A 20,081-nucleotide genomic window follows, 5' to 3' on the forward strand; every position below is an offset into this window, starting at 1 on the left:
CATTACTATTGATTGTTAAAAAACTGTATCATATACTCTTTTTTTCCTTTTTTCCACTAAGTGAAAGATGTGGAGAATCGAATCTAAACATTTCCTATACCACCAGCAGGGGAGGTGTCATTAGGCCAAAAGGCAATCAACGTGTCGTTAGTCCATAATGTCATTGGCAAGATTGTAGAATATGCTTATAAGTTATTATAATGAATAATCTATTGACTTTAAAGAAGTTAATACCATATGCTGTTTCAATTTGGTCAATGAAACGAAATGTTTTTATATCAGTTAATACTAGTATAAGTATAACGTTTCAAGGTTGTCACTCTCTCTCACTCTATATATATATATATAAAATTTACGTACTTATTAATCAAAATTTCTATTATTTATTAAAAACATCTTAGATCAATTTGTTAAAACTTAAGAGTGTTTAAAAGGTATTGTAGTTGAATTGACACATTTCCATGTACAATGTATTTGGGAGTCTAGGGAGGAAATGATTCGAGTTACAGGATTAGCAGCATGTTGTAATTATTTCTTTAAAAAAAAAAATTGTTTAAAAGGATGTCTACAGCCTAAATAATAATAATAATAATATTAATATAAAATTTTTTGGGAAAGTGATAATAATAATAATAATAATACATGGAGTTCCAAGTCTAACTACTTAATTCAGAGTCCATTTAGCCCAGTGGAATGATAAATTTTCTCAATTGATTTTCCAATCTTAGACTTGATTTTAACAATTCTAGTGGATAGAAAATTTTTCAATTACATCAAAATTATCTTTGGATTGTGGATATTTCCACCTCAGTGAAAAATATCCACAATCATTATCAACAAATGGCCTTTCTGTTCACTTTCTATCCACAATCATTGATCTCCAATTCTCCATTATACCCCTCTCTCTCTCTCTTTCTCTCTCTCTCTCAGAGTCATCCATGGCTGCTATTCCCCAACCCTCTCAGCCATCTCCTACTCAAATTTCCAAGATGACGACATATATTAAGAAAGTAGCTGAATCACCTGGGCTCACCTCTGTTCCTTCCAGTTACGCTTTTACCCCCAGTCCCAATGATCAAGCAGTTTCTGAAGACCCAAAAGACTCAATTCCAATCATTGACTTCTCTCTACTCACTTGTGGTACTCCTGATCAACGGTCCGAACTTATCCAAGAGCTTGGCCAAGCCTGCAAGGACTGGGGCTTCTTCAAGGTAAAACTACATATATTTACATATGTGACATAGTAGTAATCTTCTGCAATATTGTATATGCATGTGTACGCAGTATTGATTTTGATGAGTCTCAGGTGATCAACCATGGTGTTCCGGAGAGCTTAATGGAGGCAATGATAGAAGGCATTAGAGGATTTTTCAATCTGACAGACGAAGAAAAGAGAGAATTCGAAGGGAAAAACCTTTTGGACCCAATCAGGTGCGGAACCAGCTTCAATACATCAATTGAAAAGGTTTTTTGCTGGAGAGATTATCTCAAGGTGGTTGTACATCCTGAGTTTCACTTTCCCAACAAACCTGCAGGATTCAGGTACCCGGTTTTCAATAGTTTGAATCATTGTCTAAAATCAAATAAAAAACCCATGTCCCATTGCCGTAAAATGTTTTATGGAAAACTTTTTTAGCATTTTTTCGTGTTTTGCTTTTGTAAAGATTGGTCAAATTCATAGTTTTAAAAATCGGACTAATCACAGTATCAAAAAAAGGAGTTGTTCTCGGTTATTTGGGTTAAACGGGGATCAGATCGGACTAATCGCAGTATCAAAAAAAGGAGTTGTTCTCGGTTATTTTGGTTAAACGGGGATCAGACCGATAGGCTTTTTTTTTTTTTTTTTAAACAATATAGGAATTCTATTTTAATGTAATTTAGGTATATATATATATATATATATATATTCTTTTGATCCCTACCCCTTGTACCTTATAACTATTTATATTTGTGAATTGACTATCATTACAGTGATGGATCGGATAGTTGCATAAGTGGGGTCATAATTATTAATTTTAAGTTATAAAATTATATAATAAATTTAAAACTAAGAATATTTAGTATTAACTACATAAAAGTTTTCCTTTAAGAAAAATGTAAGTTTAGTTATCACATCTTATATTTAGAAAATTAAAAACACAATAAGTATGGCATGTAACACGTTACGTAGCTTTTTCTTCTTTATATCAAAGTTCAAGAAATACAGAGATAAGCCAATGGTTGACCAAAAGAACAAAAACAAAAAACACACAACTAGAAGAACGACACTCATTCATTGCCCAACTTACCCCACTTCCCCCGACCTCAGTTGTTTATCTTCTTGTTATTATCGCCGCCACTTCCCACCGACCCCACTTGTTTATCCAAATGCCTCGTTGCTCATCCCCAACTTGTATAAGTTTGAAAACAGCTTATTTTTAGTTTATATTTTTATTTTTATTTTTTTTATAAATATACTTGTACTTATTTTTAAAAAGTAAGAAAAAAAGTTAGATTTTAAAAATCTATTCACAAAAACTGAAAAAAAAAATTAAAAAAAATTAAAAATTAGTTTATAAGTTAGTTTCAAACACACATAAAGTTATGCCTTCGTTGCAGGGACAGGCCCATGATTTTAAGCTAGCGGGGACCGGAGTATAAAGAAAAAAAAAACTTTAAAAAGGCATTCATATAATATTAAAAAATTATAAACACTTAAAATCGTTGTTCTTAATACATTAAGATGTAACCATTTACTAACAAAAATTAAAAACAAAAACAAAATAATGTTTATTTTAATCCTAAGCTGGCTGGGATATTTTTTTTGTTTTTTTTTTTTTTGGTTGAAGTTAGAGCGTTCACAGTGGTGACGCTAACAATTTTAGTTTTTAGCATCCTCAAAAAGCTAATTTTTCTATTTTACCATTCCACTTTACAATACATCTAATATCAAATATTCTATTTTTTTATCACTTTATTTATATATTATAATCAACTCATTAAAATAATAAAGGAAGCGAAAGAATTTGAGTTTTTTAATTGAAGGAATAGATATAATCTTAATAAAATATTGTATTTTATTTTTAACAATTAGCTACAGTCAACTGGTATTTATACTAGTTTATTATAGTTGCAAAAAAAATTAGCTTTAACTTCTCCAATAACACATGATTTTTTGGTTCTTTGGTGGTAAAATAGTTTTTTTTTTTTTTTTTGCTAAAATACAATCACCATTGTGAATGTTTTTATTGTTTTTGTTAAATTTTTGGGTTGAATAATTGCTATTTGGGTGAGACTAGTTAGACTTATCTATATATATAATAATAGGTGAAGCAGAGAGAAAATCCAATTAGATTTCAATTGGATTCTCAATTTTGCGCCACTTGTCCTAACCAAAACTCAAAAAAAAATTTAATTAGATTATAAATTTGACTTCAATTTTGTGTCATGTATCTTATCTAAATTTTCTAATTTTTGTGCCCAAATAAATGATGCATTAACATTTAACACAGAAGCCAATAAAACCACAATAATAATGCTCATTGGCCTAAGCAAAAACATCTTACCTGCACACTTTCATGGAGATTATAAATTGGACTCCAATTTTGTGTCATGTATCTTATCTAAATTTTCTAATTTTTGTGCCCAAATAAATAATGCATTAACATTTAACACGGAAGCCAAGAAAACCACAATAATAATACTCATTGGCCTAAGCAAGAACATCTCACCTGCACACTTTTATGGGTGATCTCAATAGAGTCTGGAGCTCTTCTAATCTCACAACCAGAACCAAGGAGTCCAACGAGAAAGACTATAAAAGTAAAACATCATCTCCTCCTAATTCCATATCTTCATCCCATGTCTCCTCCTCTCTCAACCTCTACCAACTAGATCCACACACTGCCCTCTCCTCCTCCTTACGGATTTTTTAGAGTAAGGCCGGGTTCAAACACAATGTTCAATCCCACTCTTCCTTGCTTCACACTCTCATACATTAGCGCTTCATTGGCGCCTCCAAGAAGATTCCAAGCTCAATGATTTGTTCTTATTTTTTAATGATTTGTTCTTATTTTTTAATAGTTTTTAGTGTGTCTGGATTAAGATTTTGTTAATTTGTTAAAAGTGACAAAAATATAATCATATATATTATATTAAGTTGAAGTTCAATTTTAGAATTCAAATTGAATCAAATTGATTTCTAATTGTAGTTTAATTTTGTGCTATGTGTCCAATTTGATTTTTAAATGTTGGTGTTAAGTTACTTCTATTCATAATGCTCAATGTGGAAATTGAATCTACTAAGATAAACATCTTATCATTACAATTGTTAATATTTCCGTGCGTAAGCACGGACTACATGCTAGTTGGGGATAAAGGGAGCCCAACTACAAAAATGAAATGTACTATAAATATAAATAAATAAAAAACAATTTGGACCCGGGGGGCCCGGGCCCCCACTTGGGTCCATCCCTACTTGGTTGACATGCTTATTGCTTACCCAGGTGGTGCCACCATTAAATCCCTCTCCTCAAAATTTTTTTTTTTTCTAGCTTTATCTTACGCTCCCATCATTCATATTAGTGGCAAATAATTGTCATGGCTACTGCATTTTGGTGTTTTAACCAAACCGCTCCATAACCGATCGAACATTCTTGATCCACAGTTCCTCTAGTCAAACTATCCGATTCTAGTTGAATTTACTTTTTGTGGCATTTCTAGTTTTTTAAAAGCAATCAGATCGGATTAATTTCTGGCCTAGGAGCTTCTGTTGGACCCATTTGGAACAAAGCTAGTTTGATCTCTTCTGCATTAAACTCACTGGACAAAATATTATGCATATCAAAGGTTGCCTTACAAGGGACTACCTTAAGACATTCATCCATCTGATCACACAGTCCTGCATTGAACAACTCCTCAAAATAATCTAACGCCACCTGGGCTATATCCTCCATATCATCCACCCATTAGTTGTGAATATCCCTGATCCCTTGAATATGGTTTCGCCTCTGCTGTTGAGATGCTTTAGAGTGAAAGAATTTTGTATTCTTATCACCATGCTTTAACCAAGAGATCCTAGAACTTTGAGCCCAATACATCTCTTGCTTGAGTAGCAGTTCATTCAACCGTTTACTTACTCCCAAAAATTTTGCTCTATTTTCAAGTGTAACATCTTCTGCAATCAGCCCTTCAATCCATTTCTATAGGCTTTTAATCTCCTCCACATTCGGATCAGTTTTAGCTGAACCCCAAGCTAATAGTTCATCACCACAACACCTTAGTTTTTCTTTAACAGAGTTCAAACCAGTCTCTTCTACCCCAACCCAATTCCAAGCTTCCTTAATCACATCTTCACAATCCTCCCACAAAAGCCAAGACTCCTCAAATTGGAATTTTCGAACACTCCTACCTCTTTTTTGACCGAAGCTTCTAACTTGAAGAAGAATAGGCAGGAGGTCCGATGCATGGGAAGATAAATTTGTGATTGAACTTAACTGAAGTTTCTACCTCCATCCCTTTGTTGCCACTGCTCTATCAAGCCTGATCTTTGTGTTTGCTTCCCCAGGTCGCTTGTTGTTCCATGTGAAAGGGTAACCCTTAAACCCCAATTCTTCCAACTGACATAAATCCAAGGCCTCCCGGAATGCTTCAATTTGTCCATAATTAGGTGGGTGTTTGCTAAGATTTTCTAAAGAACTAAGAAAAGCATTAAAATCTCCAATACAAAGCCATGGTTCATCAATAAAATCTTTCAAATGAGTCAATAATTTTCATGACTTCTCTTTCTGAGTTGCTTCTGGCAACCCATAAAAACCTATCAAGAACCATTCAAAGCCATCCACTTCCTTTACTTTAGCCAAAACATGATTAGCTGTAAAGTTTATTACCTCCATCTGTACATCATTCTTCCAAATCAATGCTGATAGTTTTTAAACCCCTTAAAACCATTGATTAAACCTAGGTAATTAGCCAAGTTGTTACTTAGTCCAATTAAATAAGTCTAGGTTATCACAATATAAAAGATCAAATCATGCAAAGCAGCGGAAAATAAATAACACACGATATGATCACCCAGGAAACCAAACCGGTAAAAACCTGGGGAGGATTTGACCTAACTATCCTCAAGGTAAACTTGAATCCACTATCAGAAAGGATCGAAGTTCATACAAAAGGACTTACAAGCACCCCCGCTTGACTTTCTAATGCTACCAACCAGTAGAACTTACTGACACGACCACGTGCAAGCTCCGAATCCACAGACTCCTTCTTTCTTGGATTCCCACCAGCTACAAGCACCCCCGCTTGTGTATTCTTTAAACTTTAATGGCAGCAACTGTTTTGATCATCAAGGTGTAGAGAATATCTCATCCTTGAAAACCCTAAGTTTGTGTAAAGGAAAGCTCCTCTAGATCTCACAAGAGATTTACACAAACCGCAATATGAGCAACACTAAAACGTGGCTAGGGTTTTCCTTTTATACTTAGGACAAATAAGAAACTCTCAAAACATTTTAAAACAACTAGGGCTGAGTTGGAAAATTCTGCAGAAAAGCAATTTGCCTGAGCTTCGATCGGTCGAGCCTAAGCTTCGATCGATCGAGCCAGGCCGAAAGTCACAGTGCTTTCTGCTTTACACTCAATTCCAACTTTACATTGACATACAACTTTGAGCTAGTTTTAAACACTTCTAAACACATTGTTTTGATCATGGTTTGCCAACAATACAAATTAGTGTTCTAAATACATAAAGTCCTACACTTTAGAACCTAACAAACTCCCCATTTGGCAATCCGTGACAAAACACAACATAGAAGCTCAAAGTTTACAAAATGAAAAGCCCTTTACAAAATGAAAAGCCCTTTACAAAATAATGCTCATAAACAAAATTCAATCCTAACTACTATCCATCAGTTGCAAGTGTAGACAACAGCTCAATTGAATCAACCTGTATATTTCCTGAAATACTAAACAAAATGCATAACCGCATGTGTGGAAATAATACAAGTAAACAAAATAATTTCTTGAAATCAAACAACACACAAATAAAGACATATATCAATGAATAACTCATAAACATAAATCAATAAGTAGTTTGAAACAAGAAACAAAATAAAGTACCAACAAAAATATAAAACTCCCCCTAACATGAATATCCCATCAAAAACAAGGTAAGAGCTAAAAATGTTAAGTACATAGTGAAGCACCTAGATACAATCTAAACCTCCACAAGCTCCAACCAAAAACAAAAAGTCTCCCCCTGAAAGCAAAAACTCTACAAGTACTCCTCCTTTTTGTGACGGAATGCCAAAGTGCAAACAAGATATCCATCATCAAAAGGGAGGTGGTCTAAACTGCGCCAACTCCGCACGCAAGGCACGGATCTCATCAGGCATGTCCACCAAAATCTGTCCTTGAGCCGCTTGAACGGTCAAGACATGATCCAACGTGCGACGAATGTTTGAATCATCCGTAGCAGTCGGTGGAGGAACAGTAGCATCAACATCAGCAACAGTACCTGAAGGCTCAGCAACAGCTGTACCTGTAGAAGAGGGAGGAGGGGGAACACTACTAAATGACGCACCTCTAGGACGAGAAGGAGGGACCCTCAACTGAGTAGCCCTTTGACGAAGAAAGGTGGCACCTATAGGAGCTATCACATGAATAGGCTCACCTGACGGAAAACCATCTAGACCCAAATAGAGCAGAATCCTATGAATGAAAATAGGATGAATCAGCACATGCCGTACGGCAGAACTCCTATGAACCTCGTTCAAAGAACGAAGGAACAAGTGAGGAAAACTGATAGACGCTCCAGACACAAAGGCGTACAAAAACACACATCGCTCTAAAGGGATGGTGTGGAAGTGAGAGATAGGCCACAAGGAATGACACGCAATCCTAAAGAAGAGATAGGCAGTCTCGGTAAGCTCAGCAAACGTGATTCGAGGATCAGAACCCCACTGGATAGATGACCCAATGATGTAAGACCTGACGACATCTAAAGAGGGTGACTCATCATAGGGATAGACAGCATCCCGAACAACCGGCACCCCAAGAGCCTCAGCCACCACTCGAGGGGTAATGGTGAACTCTACACCTCGTATCCAACTCCTTACTAGGGTGTTGGAATCATAGATATGGCAAGAGAGATTCGAGTAGAACTCTCTAATCAGAGCGGTCGGAGGTGGATGATCTATCTATACGAGAGGCAACCAACCCCTAGACTCAAAATTAGCCCTAATGGCCGAATCAAGCGCATCTAACACAACAGCTCGCTCAGACTAGATCTTACGCCTACAGTTCAAGGTGTCATAGGCTTCTCTACACTTATCATTCTTAAACAGCTCTACTCTAGGTGGAGACTCAGAGGAAGTGGAAGTGGTCCTATGAGCTCTAGTTTTCCTAGGCATGGTGCTAAGATAAGGATCAAAACACAGAGCGAAAGAACAAAACCACAAAAACAAAAACTAAGGACAGACTGCAAGTTAGTACAAAAACAAAAAATAGAATGAAAATCTATATGATGCATGAACAAGTTTAAATGTCATGATACATGTGCTAATGCAGTGAATTGAGTCAAAAAGATTCAAATTACAAAATTGGCTTGCACATAAAGATTTTTAACACAAAAACCCCAAAATATAGAAACCATTTGATCAATTTTTAAAAAAAAAATGACGAATTGATCATTACACATGATATAATAACAACAATAATGACCAATTACATCAATTGGAGAAGTCAATTTCATCAATTTAAGCCAATTTGATAAAATCCCCAATTCGGATCAAATTCAAAACCCTAGAATTTTCAATTTTTCAAAAACCACCAAATTGATCAAATTAAACTATAAGGAACATCAATATAACATCATGGCACAAAAACCCATTGATCAATTACACAAGAATAGTCTTGAATCATCAAAAACCCCAATAATTTTCAAGATGCCGAAGATAGCCATGAGAATGCATGAAAAATGCATGAAAAACAAGAAATAAACTTGAAAAAGAAGGGCAAAAGGGTCTTACCGGCTTCTAAGGACAAAAACCTTGCAAAATTCTTGAAGGAAAACGACAAAAATTGATGGTGGAGCCAAGAGCCAACGCGAAAAGAGAGAGAAGCTTGAAAAAGTTTGAATAGTGACTTTGAAAAAGTCCTATTCTGCTTTTTAAAAAACCTGATACACGAGTTTCGATCGGTCAAAAATCAGTCTCGACCGGTTGAAACAGACAGAGGCTCCCTCTCTTAAAAATTTTAAAATTTTAAAAATTTCGATTGGTCGAAAAACAGAATGGACCGATCGAATCAAGCAGAGGCTCACCATATTTTTCAGGAAAAACACAATTTTTGAAAAACAAGTTGATTTGACTCAAAGCATTAAAATTTAAGACAAAAAATGCATGAGTATGAGATGATATGATTTTCCAAACAAGAATTTTAAGCCCAAAATTCCCAAAAACAAAATTTTGCATTTTCCACAAATTTTCAAGCAACAAATTTAGTTTGTACATAATTCAAAGTGATTGCAAAAATTTGGTTGGTCAGACCATAAACACACACAATAACATGTACAATGTTTAGCAAAGAGTAACTCGTGTAGTGTGTGCAACTAGCAAAGACAAGAGATACATGTGAGGTGATATGTGAATAGCAATCAATCACAAAGTCTACAAAATTCATCACAAAGAATTTAAAAGAGACTATCACCTAAAGAGTTACATCATATAACTCCCACATCTCCTAGATCATAAGCTTGCAATTATGTAAGTTTCTTGTATTTATGCCTCATAATATACATTCCAATTTTAAGTTTATGTGAGTTTGGCATCAAGCCTAATAGTACACACCAATTAGATTTTAAGAATTAAGCACTTTTACCGAGGCTTCACCTTATGTTCTTTTTGTGCATATGCTACACTTTCTCGAGCACAAAATCTTATGATATGCACTAAGATGTTCATGATTGGCTAGTGAACAGTGGTGAGATGGTTATTTATGCCTTTCTCTAAAAGTTCAAGTCCAACATTTAAAAACATGTGACTTCAAGATTAAGACATAGTAATCAAAAACCATACACATCTTTCCCACACAACATGCACTACGAATCTTCAACTAGTAAAGTGCAATAAATAAGCTCATCAAAGCTAAACAAGGTACAAACAACATGTTATGTGAAAATAAATTAACCAACCTTGTTCTCAAAAACCAAGAAGAATAGTGCAAAAACAAAATGTGCTTCCTTTTCCCTTTTTTTTATTTTTTATTTTTTTTTTATTTTAATAAAAATAAAAACACCTAGAATGAAATGCATGAATGTTATGCAATGCAAATCCTAGAGACAAATAAAAGCACAACCAAAGAACAATGGTCACAAAGGGTAGAGCAATGAAGCACAAGGACCATGTCAGAAAGACTCAGTAAGGTCAAGTTTTTTGCATCCAAAACTTTTTAGATGCACCACGAGCATTGGAGTTCTTATTCACTTGAGAATGATTACCAACTCCAGGATTGGAATAAAGATTTAAAACTTTTACCAAATCACCAATAAGTACCATAGGATCAAGTGCCTGAGGCACAGGTACTTTTGGTTTGTTTGCTCTCTTTGCAGCTTGCAGCTTGTAGCAATTTGGACGTATGTGTCCGGTCTTTCCACAAAAGTGACAAACCCATGCAGGTTTATCATGTGTCTTGTCCTTAGATAGGGTAGGCTTCTTAGACTTAGATTCTTTTAGATCAACCCTAATCTTCCTAGATGATGAACCTTCTAATGGTTTAGCAACCTCACTCATAAGAGGGTTTGACAGTTTCACTCACTATCTCACTCACTGAAGGTTCAGAAGAAGAAGATGAAAGAACAAACTTAGTGGAATGGGGAGCGGACACACAGATGCTATCAACATAACCTAAACCAGTTTTGTCAGAAGATGACTTTTGAACGCTCAGCATTTGATCAAGTTTAGAACTAGCAGATCTAACAACAGATAAATCTAGTTCCAAAGATTTAACTTTATCTAGCAAAAACATGTTTTCAGTTTTCACATTGTTCAAAAGATCATTAGCATCAAACAATTTAACAAGCAAATTTTTCTTTTCAAGCTCAAGAGATTCAATTTTCTTTAGGCCAAATTCAACATTCATAGCATCCTTTGCAGCTACTTTGCAAAGTTTGTTATAGGCCTCTTGAAGATCTGCATCTTCAGAGAGTTCCCCATCAGAAGGGTTCTCTTCAACAGATATGCTCTCATCAACTACAACAATAGCAGTGAAAGTAATGAAGTTTCCATCCTCATCACAATCAGAATCATGATCAGAAACTTTACCATCACTAAGGGTTACAGCCATAGTCTTACCCATTGACTTCAAATAGGTTGGACATTCAGATTTCAAGTGTCCATACCCTTGACATCCAAAACATTGAGAGCCCAAAGAATTATTGGAAGATTGACCTACTCTTTCTCTAGGTTTATCATTGTTATTAACTTTAGTGGGATCATGCTTCTTAAAATTTCTAGGTTCAGTAGTGTTTGTGCCTCTTGCCTTTCTATTGTTATTCTTGAGAAAGTTTCTAAAGTTCTTGGCAAGATAGGCAATCTCTGTAGCAGAGAGCTCATCATCAAATCCACCACTATCAACATCATCAACTGACTTAAGAGCCATTGATTTGGATTTGGAAGTTTTGGGTAGATCCAACTCATAGGATTGAAGAGATCATACAAGCTCATCAACAGGGATGGAGTCCACATCCTTACTTTCAGTAATGGCAGTCACCTTGGGTCTAAAGTCCTCAGTCAAAGATCTAATAATCTTCCTAACAATTTTAGGTTGATCATAGATTTCACCCAAGTTAAAAGCAGAATTAACAAATCATTCAGTTTTGCATAGAATTCATCAAAATATTCATCATCAGACATCCTAATGCATTCAAATTTAGAAGTCAATTGCTGCAATTTATTTATTTTGACAGCCTTCATGCCTTCATGCACAGTCTGGAGGATATTCCAAGCAGTATGAGCGATCTCAACATTCGAGATTCTCTTAAATTCTTCCATAGAAACAGTATTAAAAATTGCATTCATAGCCTTGCTATTAAACGAAGTTGCTTCTTTTTGAGAAGTTTGCCACTCACTAACAGGAGTAGTGGGCTTCTCCCATCCGTACTCAACGGAGTTTCACACTCTCTCATCAATGGATTTCAGGAAGGCTTTCATTCTTACTTTCCAGTAAGCATAATTATTCCAATCAAAGTGAGGAGGAATAACTAGAGAGTGTCCGTGTTCCATGACAACAGGGGTCAAGGATCAGCTCAAAGATCAAAGGATAAAAAACAAAAGAGCTACCCGCTTTGATGCCACTTGATAGTTTTTAGACCTCTTAAAACCATTGATTAAACCTAGGTAATTAGCCAAGTTATTACTTAGTCCAATTAAATAAGTCTAGGTTATCACAATATAAAAGGTCAAATCATGCAAAGCAGCGGAAAATAAATAACACACGATATGATCACCCGGGAAACCAAACCGGTAAAAACCTGGGGAGGATTTGACCTAACTATCCTCAAGGTAAACTTGAATCCACTATCAGAAAGAATCGAAGTTCATACAAAAGGACTTACAAGCACCCCCGCTTGACTTCCTAATGCTACCAACCAGTAGAACTTACTGACACGACCACGTGCAAATTCCGAATCCACGGACTCCTTCTTTCTTGGATTCCCACCAGTTACAAGCACCCCCGCTTGTGTATTCTTTAAGCTTTAATGGCAGCAACTGTTTTGATCATCAAGGTGTAGAGAATATCTCCTCCTTGAAAACCTTAAGTTTGTGTAAAGGAAAACTCCTCTAGATCTCACAAGAGATTTACACAAACCGCAATATGAGCAACACTAAAACGTGGCTAGGGTTTTCCTTTTATACTTAGGAAAAATAAGAAACCCTAAAAATGTTTTAAAACAACTAGGGCTGAGTTGGAAAATTCTGCAAAAAAGCAATCTGCCTGAGTTTCGATCGGTCGAGCCTAAGCTTCGATCGATCGAGCCAGGCCGAAAGCCACAGTGCTTTCTGCTTTACACTCGATTCCAACTTTACATTGACATACAACTTTGAGCTAGCTTTAAACACTTCTAAACACATTGTTTTGATCATGATTTGCCAACAATACAAATTAGAGTTCTAAATACATAAAGTCCTACACTTTAGAACCTAACAAATGCCAAACCACCTCCAGAGTCTGGGTGCTTCACAATAATCCAACTAGGAAAAGTTAGATTTTCGTACAACTTCAGAAAACCTTCCTTATCAAATCGGGTTTCCATGAGAAAGCACACCGTGGGAGCTTGTTCCCTCACAATCCTGCAAAGGTCACAACCTATCCAAGGGTTCCCAAGCCCTTGGTAGTTCCAACTTAAGAGCCTTATTGTTCTCAACAGGGGTGATCCACCCCTCTCCCCCCCCCCCCCCCACGCACGGCCGTTGTATCATAATCATCATTAGTACTATCACTCTCAAACCTTCCTCTTTTTGCAGCATGTTCTTCTTGCATAACATTCATACCCGTGGCCTTGTTTAATTCCACTCCTCTCTTCCCAAGTGTAGGTAAGTATAGGTCCTTAGTAATTCCACTTAAGCCAAGTCTATATGGTTAAAGTGAGTCCATTTAGCTTGTCTTCAATACACTTGGCCCATTACAATCAGGAGCCCAGTTAGCCTTTAGTCTCGTGTCATCCATACTACCCACTGTAGTTAAGTTTGCATCACCATTATTTTCGCCCACAATATTCGTATCAACTCCACTAGTCACGTTGGCAGTCACTCTATTTCCGAGACCAATCTGCTGAGAATCAAGGATAATTCCATGCAACACAACGTGCCGGGAAACGGATGCAATCCCTTGATTATCGTTCAGCATCAAATCAATAGTTATCCCTAAACTTACGACCTTATCTCCATCTTTATCGCTAGGAAATTCTATAGCCACCTCCTCTGCCGTCAAACACTTCACCACCAATGTATGACGTGTATTCTCTACTATATCATCATCGGACTCAGTCCTTTGGGTTTTCTCACATCTTGGAGGAGATTTAGGGCAACCACCTGACGACTTCAGCCAATCCCCATACTGGTATTCCACTGTATTTCCAGTCTTCACCATCGTAAAGTGCTACACACACAGGTGCAAATCGTGTCCCAACAAACCACAATAATGGTGAAAAATGGGAAGGCGCTCATACTTAAACTTCACCCATGACCATATTCCATCTGACCCAGCTATAAAACTACCCCTTCGCAATGGCTTTTCAAGTGGTAAAGCCACTCGCACTCTCATATACAAGTTCTGCTCTACTTGTCTACGACTCCTCTCCACTTCCTCCAAAACTCCCAACCTACTTCCTACCTCCGACACAACCTTAGGGGAGATCATATCAAATGGGGCATCCCAAATTTGAACCCATAAAGATGCATGGGTCCATTTAATATTACTCCCAGTCATCCCTTTCTACCACCATTAAAGCATTAGGAGTTGATTATCAAACGTCCAAGGCCCACCCTTAAGAACTTGATTCATCTCAAACTCCGATTGGAATTTGAACTGAAACAAATTTGACCCCACCTCTATAATCTGCATTTGATCATCCATTCCCCATGCTCATCATAAAACCGTCTTCGCTGCCCTCCTATTAAACGCTTTACACATTAGGAATTTGCCAATGAGATTAAGACTGCAGCTTTCTAAGGCTTCCACACGTCCTTCATCAGAAATTTCTATAACCACTTCTTCATCAGCAGTCAATTTCATATTCTCCAAACCATCAATTACATCCTCAGCCATGACAACAATGATTCAGTTATAACAAAATAAAGCAAAAAGCAAAACCCTCAGGGCCAGCCTAAGGGAGGGAGGGACTTGTTGTTAGGCGAGAGGGAGAGCTCTAGCATGGGAGAGTTTATACTTGTATAATTTGAAAACGGCTTATTTTTAGTTTTTCTTGTTTTATTTAAAATATATATATACTTGTATTTATTTTTAAAAAGTAAGAAAAAAAAAGTTAGATTTTAAAAATCTATGCATAAAAACTAAAAAGAAAAACAAAATAGCTCATAAGTTAGTCATAAACACACATAGAATTATGCCTTCGTTGCAGGGATAAACCCAGGATTTTAAACTAGTGGGGGCCGAAGTATAAAGAAAGAAAGAAAAACTTTAAATAGGGATTCGTATAGTATTAAAAAATTATAAACACTCAAAATCATTGTTTCTTAATACCTTAAGATGTAATCACTGACTAACAAAGACAAAAACAAAAACAAAATAATGTTTTTTTTAATTCTAGGTTGGCTAGGATTTTTATTTTTATTTTGGTTAAAGTTAGAGCATTCACAGTGGTGATACTAACAATTTTAGCTTTTAACATCTTAAAAAGCTAATTTTTCTATTTTACCATCCCACTTTACAATACATCTGATATCAAATATTCTATTTTTTTTTTTATCACTTCATTTATATAATATAATCAACTCATTAAAATAATAAAGGAAGCAAGAGAATTTGAGTTTTTTAATTGAAGGAATAGATATAATCTTAATAAAATATTGTATTTTATTTTTAACAATTTGCTACTGTTAACTGGTATTTATACCAGTTTATTGTAGTTGCAAAAAAAATTAGTTTTAACTTCTCCAATAACACATTGTTTTTTGGTTCTTTGGTGGTAAAATAGTTTTTTTTTTTTTTTTTTTTACTAAAATACAATCACCATTGTGAATGTTTTTATTGTTTTTGTCAAATTTTTGGGTTGGATGCTATTTGGGTGAGACTAGTTAGGCTTATTGGGGATAAAGGGAGCCCAACTACAAAAATGAAATTTATTACAGCTATAAATAAATAAAAAACAATTTGGACCCGGGGGGGCCCGAGCCCCCACCTGGGTCCGTCCCTACTTGGTTGACATGCTTGTTGCCTAGCCGGATGGTGCCACCATTAAATCCCTCTCCTCAACTTTTTTTTCCCAGCTTTATCATACACTCCCATCATTCATATTAGTGGCAAATAATTGTCATGGTTGCTGCATTTTGGTGTTTTAAGCAAACTACTCCATAACCAGTCGAACCGTCTTGATCCACAGTTCCTCCAGTCAAACTATCCAGTTCTAGTTGAATTTACTTTTTGTGGCATTTCTATTTTTTTAAAAGCAATCGGATCATATTAATGTCTGGTTCCCAATTGAAATAGTTGAATCGGCCGGCCTAGTTCAATTTTTAAAACCATGGTCAAACTTGAAATTTTTTCTTTTAATTGTAAAATCCTTTGTAAAATGTTTTTACCTTAAAAAGCTTGGTAAATCATTTCACCAAAACACACAACAAATCTTCCAACCCATTTAGTGCCTAGTTCACCAAAGCTGGACGTAAGGTCAATTTGGTAACTGAGCTAGTGATTTTGTTGGTTTGTACTTGAAAATTTTTACATGTCACAAAGCATTTAAAAATATTTTATAGCAAAAAAAAATGGAGTGTTATGCTTCACCAATCACAACTTGTTACGTATACTTTTTTTTCATTTATTAACTCACTAAAGTTTTAAAAAAATAAAAGAAAATTCTAACACATAAAAAAGTTGTAATTGGTGGAGTATAAAATACAAAAAGTCGAACTAGAAATTCCTAATGGTCTAAAACCTATTTTGAAATAGGCATAAATTTCTTATGCTGAGTTGATTGCATTTCCATATCCAATTATCAAAATGGCTAACAAGTTTGTTCGCTGGCTTTGTTGCAATTGTTGCAGTGAGCTTTCATTGGAGTATTGCGAAAGAACCCGAGGAGTGGCAAGGGAATTACTTAAAGCAATATCAGAGAGCTTAGGGTTGAAACCCTTCTACATTGAAAAGGTCATGAATTTAGATAACAGTTATCAAATGTTCAATGCAAACTTTTACCCACCCTGTCCACAACCAGAACTTGCAATGGGCTTGCCACCACATTCGGACCATGGCCTGTTGTCTCTCGTCACACACAACGGAATTGGTGGCTTCCAACTACAACACAATGGGATGTGGGTCAATGTTAATGCCATTCCCAACTCCTTTCTAGTCAACATTGCCGATCAACTTGAGGTGCACCCTTTTTTCTCAATTACTCATTCTCAATTCCTATCTCACTCTTTTAATGTGCAATTTTACCTATTTTATGATTTCTTTTTTCTATGAAGTTTTTTGTTCTATTGCTAAATGTCCTTTTAAGTCAATGGTTCTTGTATGATTTTGGGGTCACAGGCATTCGAGTTCATGTTTCAAATTTTCGAATTTACAATAAGCTAAGACAAATTTCTATATGCCCTCTTAGGTTAGGTTTAGCGTTATGTTACAATGTTATTGCATTTTGTTGAGATTACATATGTTATTTAGCACTAGAAAGAAATATTAGGTAGAAGCACAAGGTATTTTGGTGATTCTAGTGGTTTTTTTGTTTTTTAGGTGGAGGGGGGTTATTTAGTCATTTTGGAGAATTTAGGAATATTTTGGTCATTTTAGAGTATCTAAGATATTTTGATCATTTTGGAGATTCTATGAATGTTTTGATCATTTTGAAAATTCAAGGGAATTTTGGTCTTTTTTTAGGTTTTCAGGGCATTTTAGTCAATTTGGGGGTTTGGGGGTTATTTTTCTAATTTTTAACATTCCAGGAGTTTTTTTGGTTATTTTTTTGATTCATGATATTATTGTTATTTAGGATATTATGAGAATATTTTAGTCATTTAAGGATTTGGATGGTTTTTTGGTTAATTTAGAGGTACCATAGGTGTTTTAGTTATGTTGAAGTTTCCAATGGTATTATGGGCATTTCAAAGATATTTTAGTTCAAAGGGTATTTTGGTAAATTTCAAAGCTTTGTGGAGGTATTTTGATCATTTTAAAGGTTTTAGGGGAGTTTTAGTCATTTTGGAGTTTCCATGTGTTATTTTGCTCATTTTGGGCATTTACAGAGTATTTTGGTCATTTTGGAGATTCTATATGTATGTTGCTCTTTTTTAAAGGGTATTTTGGTTATTTTGGAGGCTTTGGGTATGCACATTGTGAAGTGGATGAAGGTGGAAAACATCACTTTTATTTTTTTTTTTTGGCAAAAAATAATTTATGCCCATCATAATTGTATTTTCTTAGTCAATAGAAGATATTTTTAGTTTCTAGGTGAAATTCTTGGTTTCTTATAATTATCGCAATGTCAATTTGTTTCATTTCAGGTTTTGAGTAATGGGAAATACAAGAGTATTCTACATCGAGCAGTAGTAAACAAAAAAGTCACAAGGATATCACTTGTCATGACAAATGGACCATCACTTGATAAGATTGTCAACCCAGCACCAGAGTTAGTAAACAATGGAATCGATCAACCTGCATACCATGGGATAACATATAAAGAATACTTCCAATGGCAACAAAGCAATAGTCTTGATGGGAAAGGAATCTTGGATCGCATACGCATTTGAATTGTGTGAAGTAAGAGCTTTTGTCTTAGGGACACAACAAATGGCTATAGCCCGTGCACTTAATTGGACAAAGCGTCCATCAAATGCTCCACTCCATTTGATGAGATACGATACAAACATATATGTAGTTAATCTTAAACATGTATCCATATCATATTAGATCTAACTAGTACATTCGAGCACTAAACCTAAGACAAACCCTAGCTACTTAACTTCTTGTATAAGGTTTTATCGTCTATTATTAGTGAGTGTCTTTGTGCATAGCAAACTTATTAGTAATAATTTTCTTTTGGCTTATGGTTTTTTTGCTTATCCTGCATGTAGTCATTTACAAGCTTCCTTAGTGTGAATAGGGTATCATCACTATATTGTGTCAAGAAATCTACAATATATTCAGGCAGTTTTGTCAACAAATCCTACAATTTTGTACCCAAATTCTACTTCTACTCAACAGTCATTATCTGCCTAGCAAGCTCTGACTTAACACTAACATCATTCTATGCTGGGGTTTTGTTCTTTTTAGTGGGTGGAATTTGAGTAGTAGTTTCACTTTCTATTGATGAGGCAATGATTTCTCATAAGTTCTAACTATAAACTTCTTCTTAATAGCTTTGGGTGCAAGTGCCCCCACCGCAGATGTGGCAGATGTGGTTTCCTTATAATTATGCCTCGGCCTAGGGTGGACCGTATGAAGGGTGAAAATGGAGTCACCGCCTAGATTTAGTCTAGGAATCATATGTATAGCACCTTTATGTGAATGACTAATCTTACTAGAGCATGTGTCTGAAGTTTAAGTATGGGGATAGGAAGGTGTTAGGCACCCAACCCCACCCGATCCATAGGTCGGCCTCCACTCTTGTGTTCCAAATTCTAATCTCATCAAAGGGTCTTCTAATAAGTTATTCTAAACTAACACATACACACACACACACACACTAACATGCATCTAACATCCAAACATGGCATATCATGACAAGTGCATAAGAAGCCTACCATTTATATAACATGGCATTCACATTCGTTTACCCAAGGACAGCAAGTATATCACAAGGTAGTAGCATCAAATTATCATCAAGCACAAACCAAATATCATAGTGTCATTACACAAACCAAGCATGTTCATCATATTCAAGCATAGCATCATGGTATTAATCAAATCAAATGCATGTTCATATAATTATGCATGGCTCACCCTCTTATCTCACAGCATCACAACACCTATGCATTAATGCATGTTCTTATTCATATGCATGTTCATAGTGTTCATCAAGCATAAACCCTCATCATGTAATCCAAGCTAAAACAAGTAAAACATGTCATTCTACTGACCTATGACTTAATCATGTGAACTCTAAAATAAACAAAAGTCAAAACATGCATTTAAACATAAGAGAAAGCAAGAACAACAAAATCTAGGTTTCTGGTGGAGATACGTACAAATGCCGAAGCATGCAAATGTAAGTACGAGCCTGCGTACGCATCCCTACCCAAAAACACAATAGACAAGCACTAATCAAAATCTAATTTAAACAACCTAAAAGGCTTTCTAAACAAACGAAGAAAAAAAAAAAAAAAAAAAAAAAAAAAAAAAAAAAAAAAAAAAAACATAGAGGAATATTAA

At 35.5% G+C, this 20,081-nt stretch overlaps 1 protein-coding gene across 1 annotated transcript; it reads left to right on the forward strand.

Moving 5' to 3' along the window:
* Positions 1–849: 849 nt before the first annotated feature.
* Positions 850–18,757, forward strand: LOC115968342 (protein DMR6-LIKE OXYGENASE 2-like). Its single transcript, XM_031087720.1, has 4 exons — positions 850–1,211; positions 1,307–1,542; positions 16,760–17,087; positions 18,215–18,757. Exons 1-4 carry the CDS (start codon positions 939–941, stop codon positions 18,458–18,460), a joined length of 1,083 nt encoding a protein of 360 aa, XP_030943580.1. The 5' UTR covers positions 850–938; the 3' UTR covers positions 18,461–18,757.
* Positions 18,758–20,081: the final 1,324 nt, after the last annotated feature.

This window comes from Quercus lobata, chromosome 11 (assembly GCF_001633185.2).
Source record: "Quercus lobata isolate SW786 chromosome 11, ValleyOak3.0 Primary Assembly, whole genome shotgun sequence".
NCBI lineage: Eukaryota > Viridiplantae > Streptophyta > Magnoliopsida > Fagales > Fagaceae > Quercus > Quercus lobata.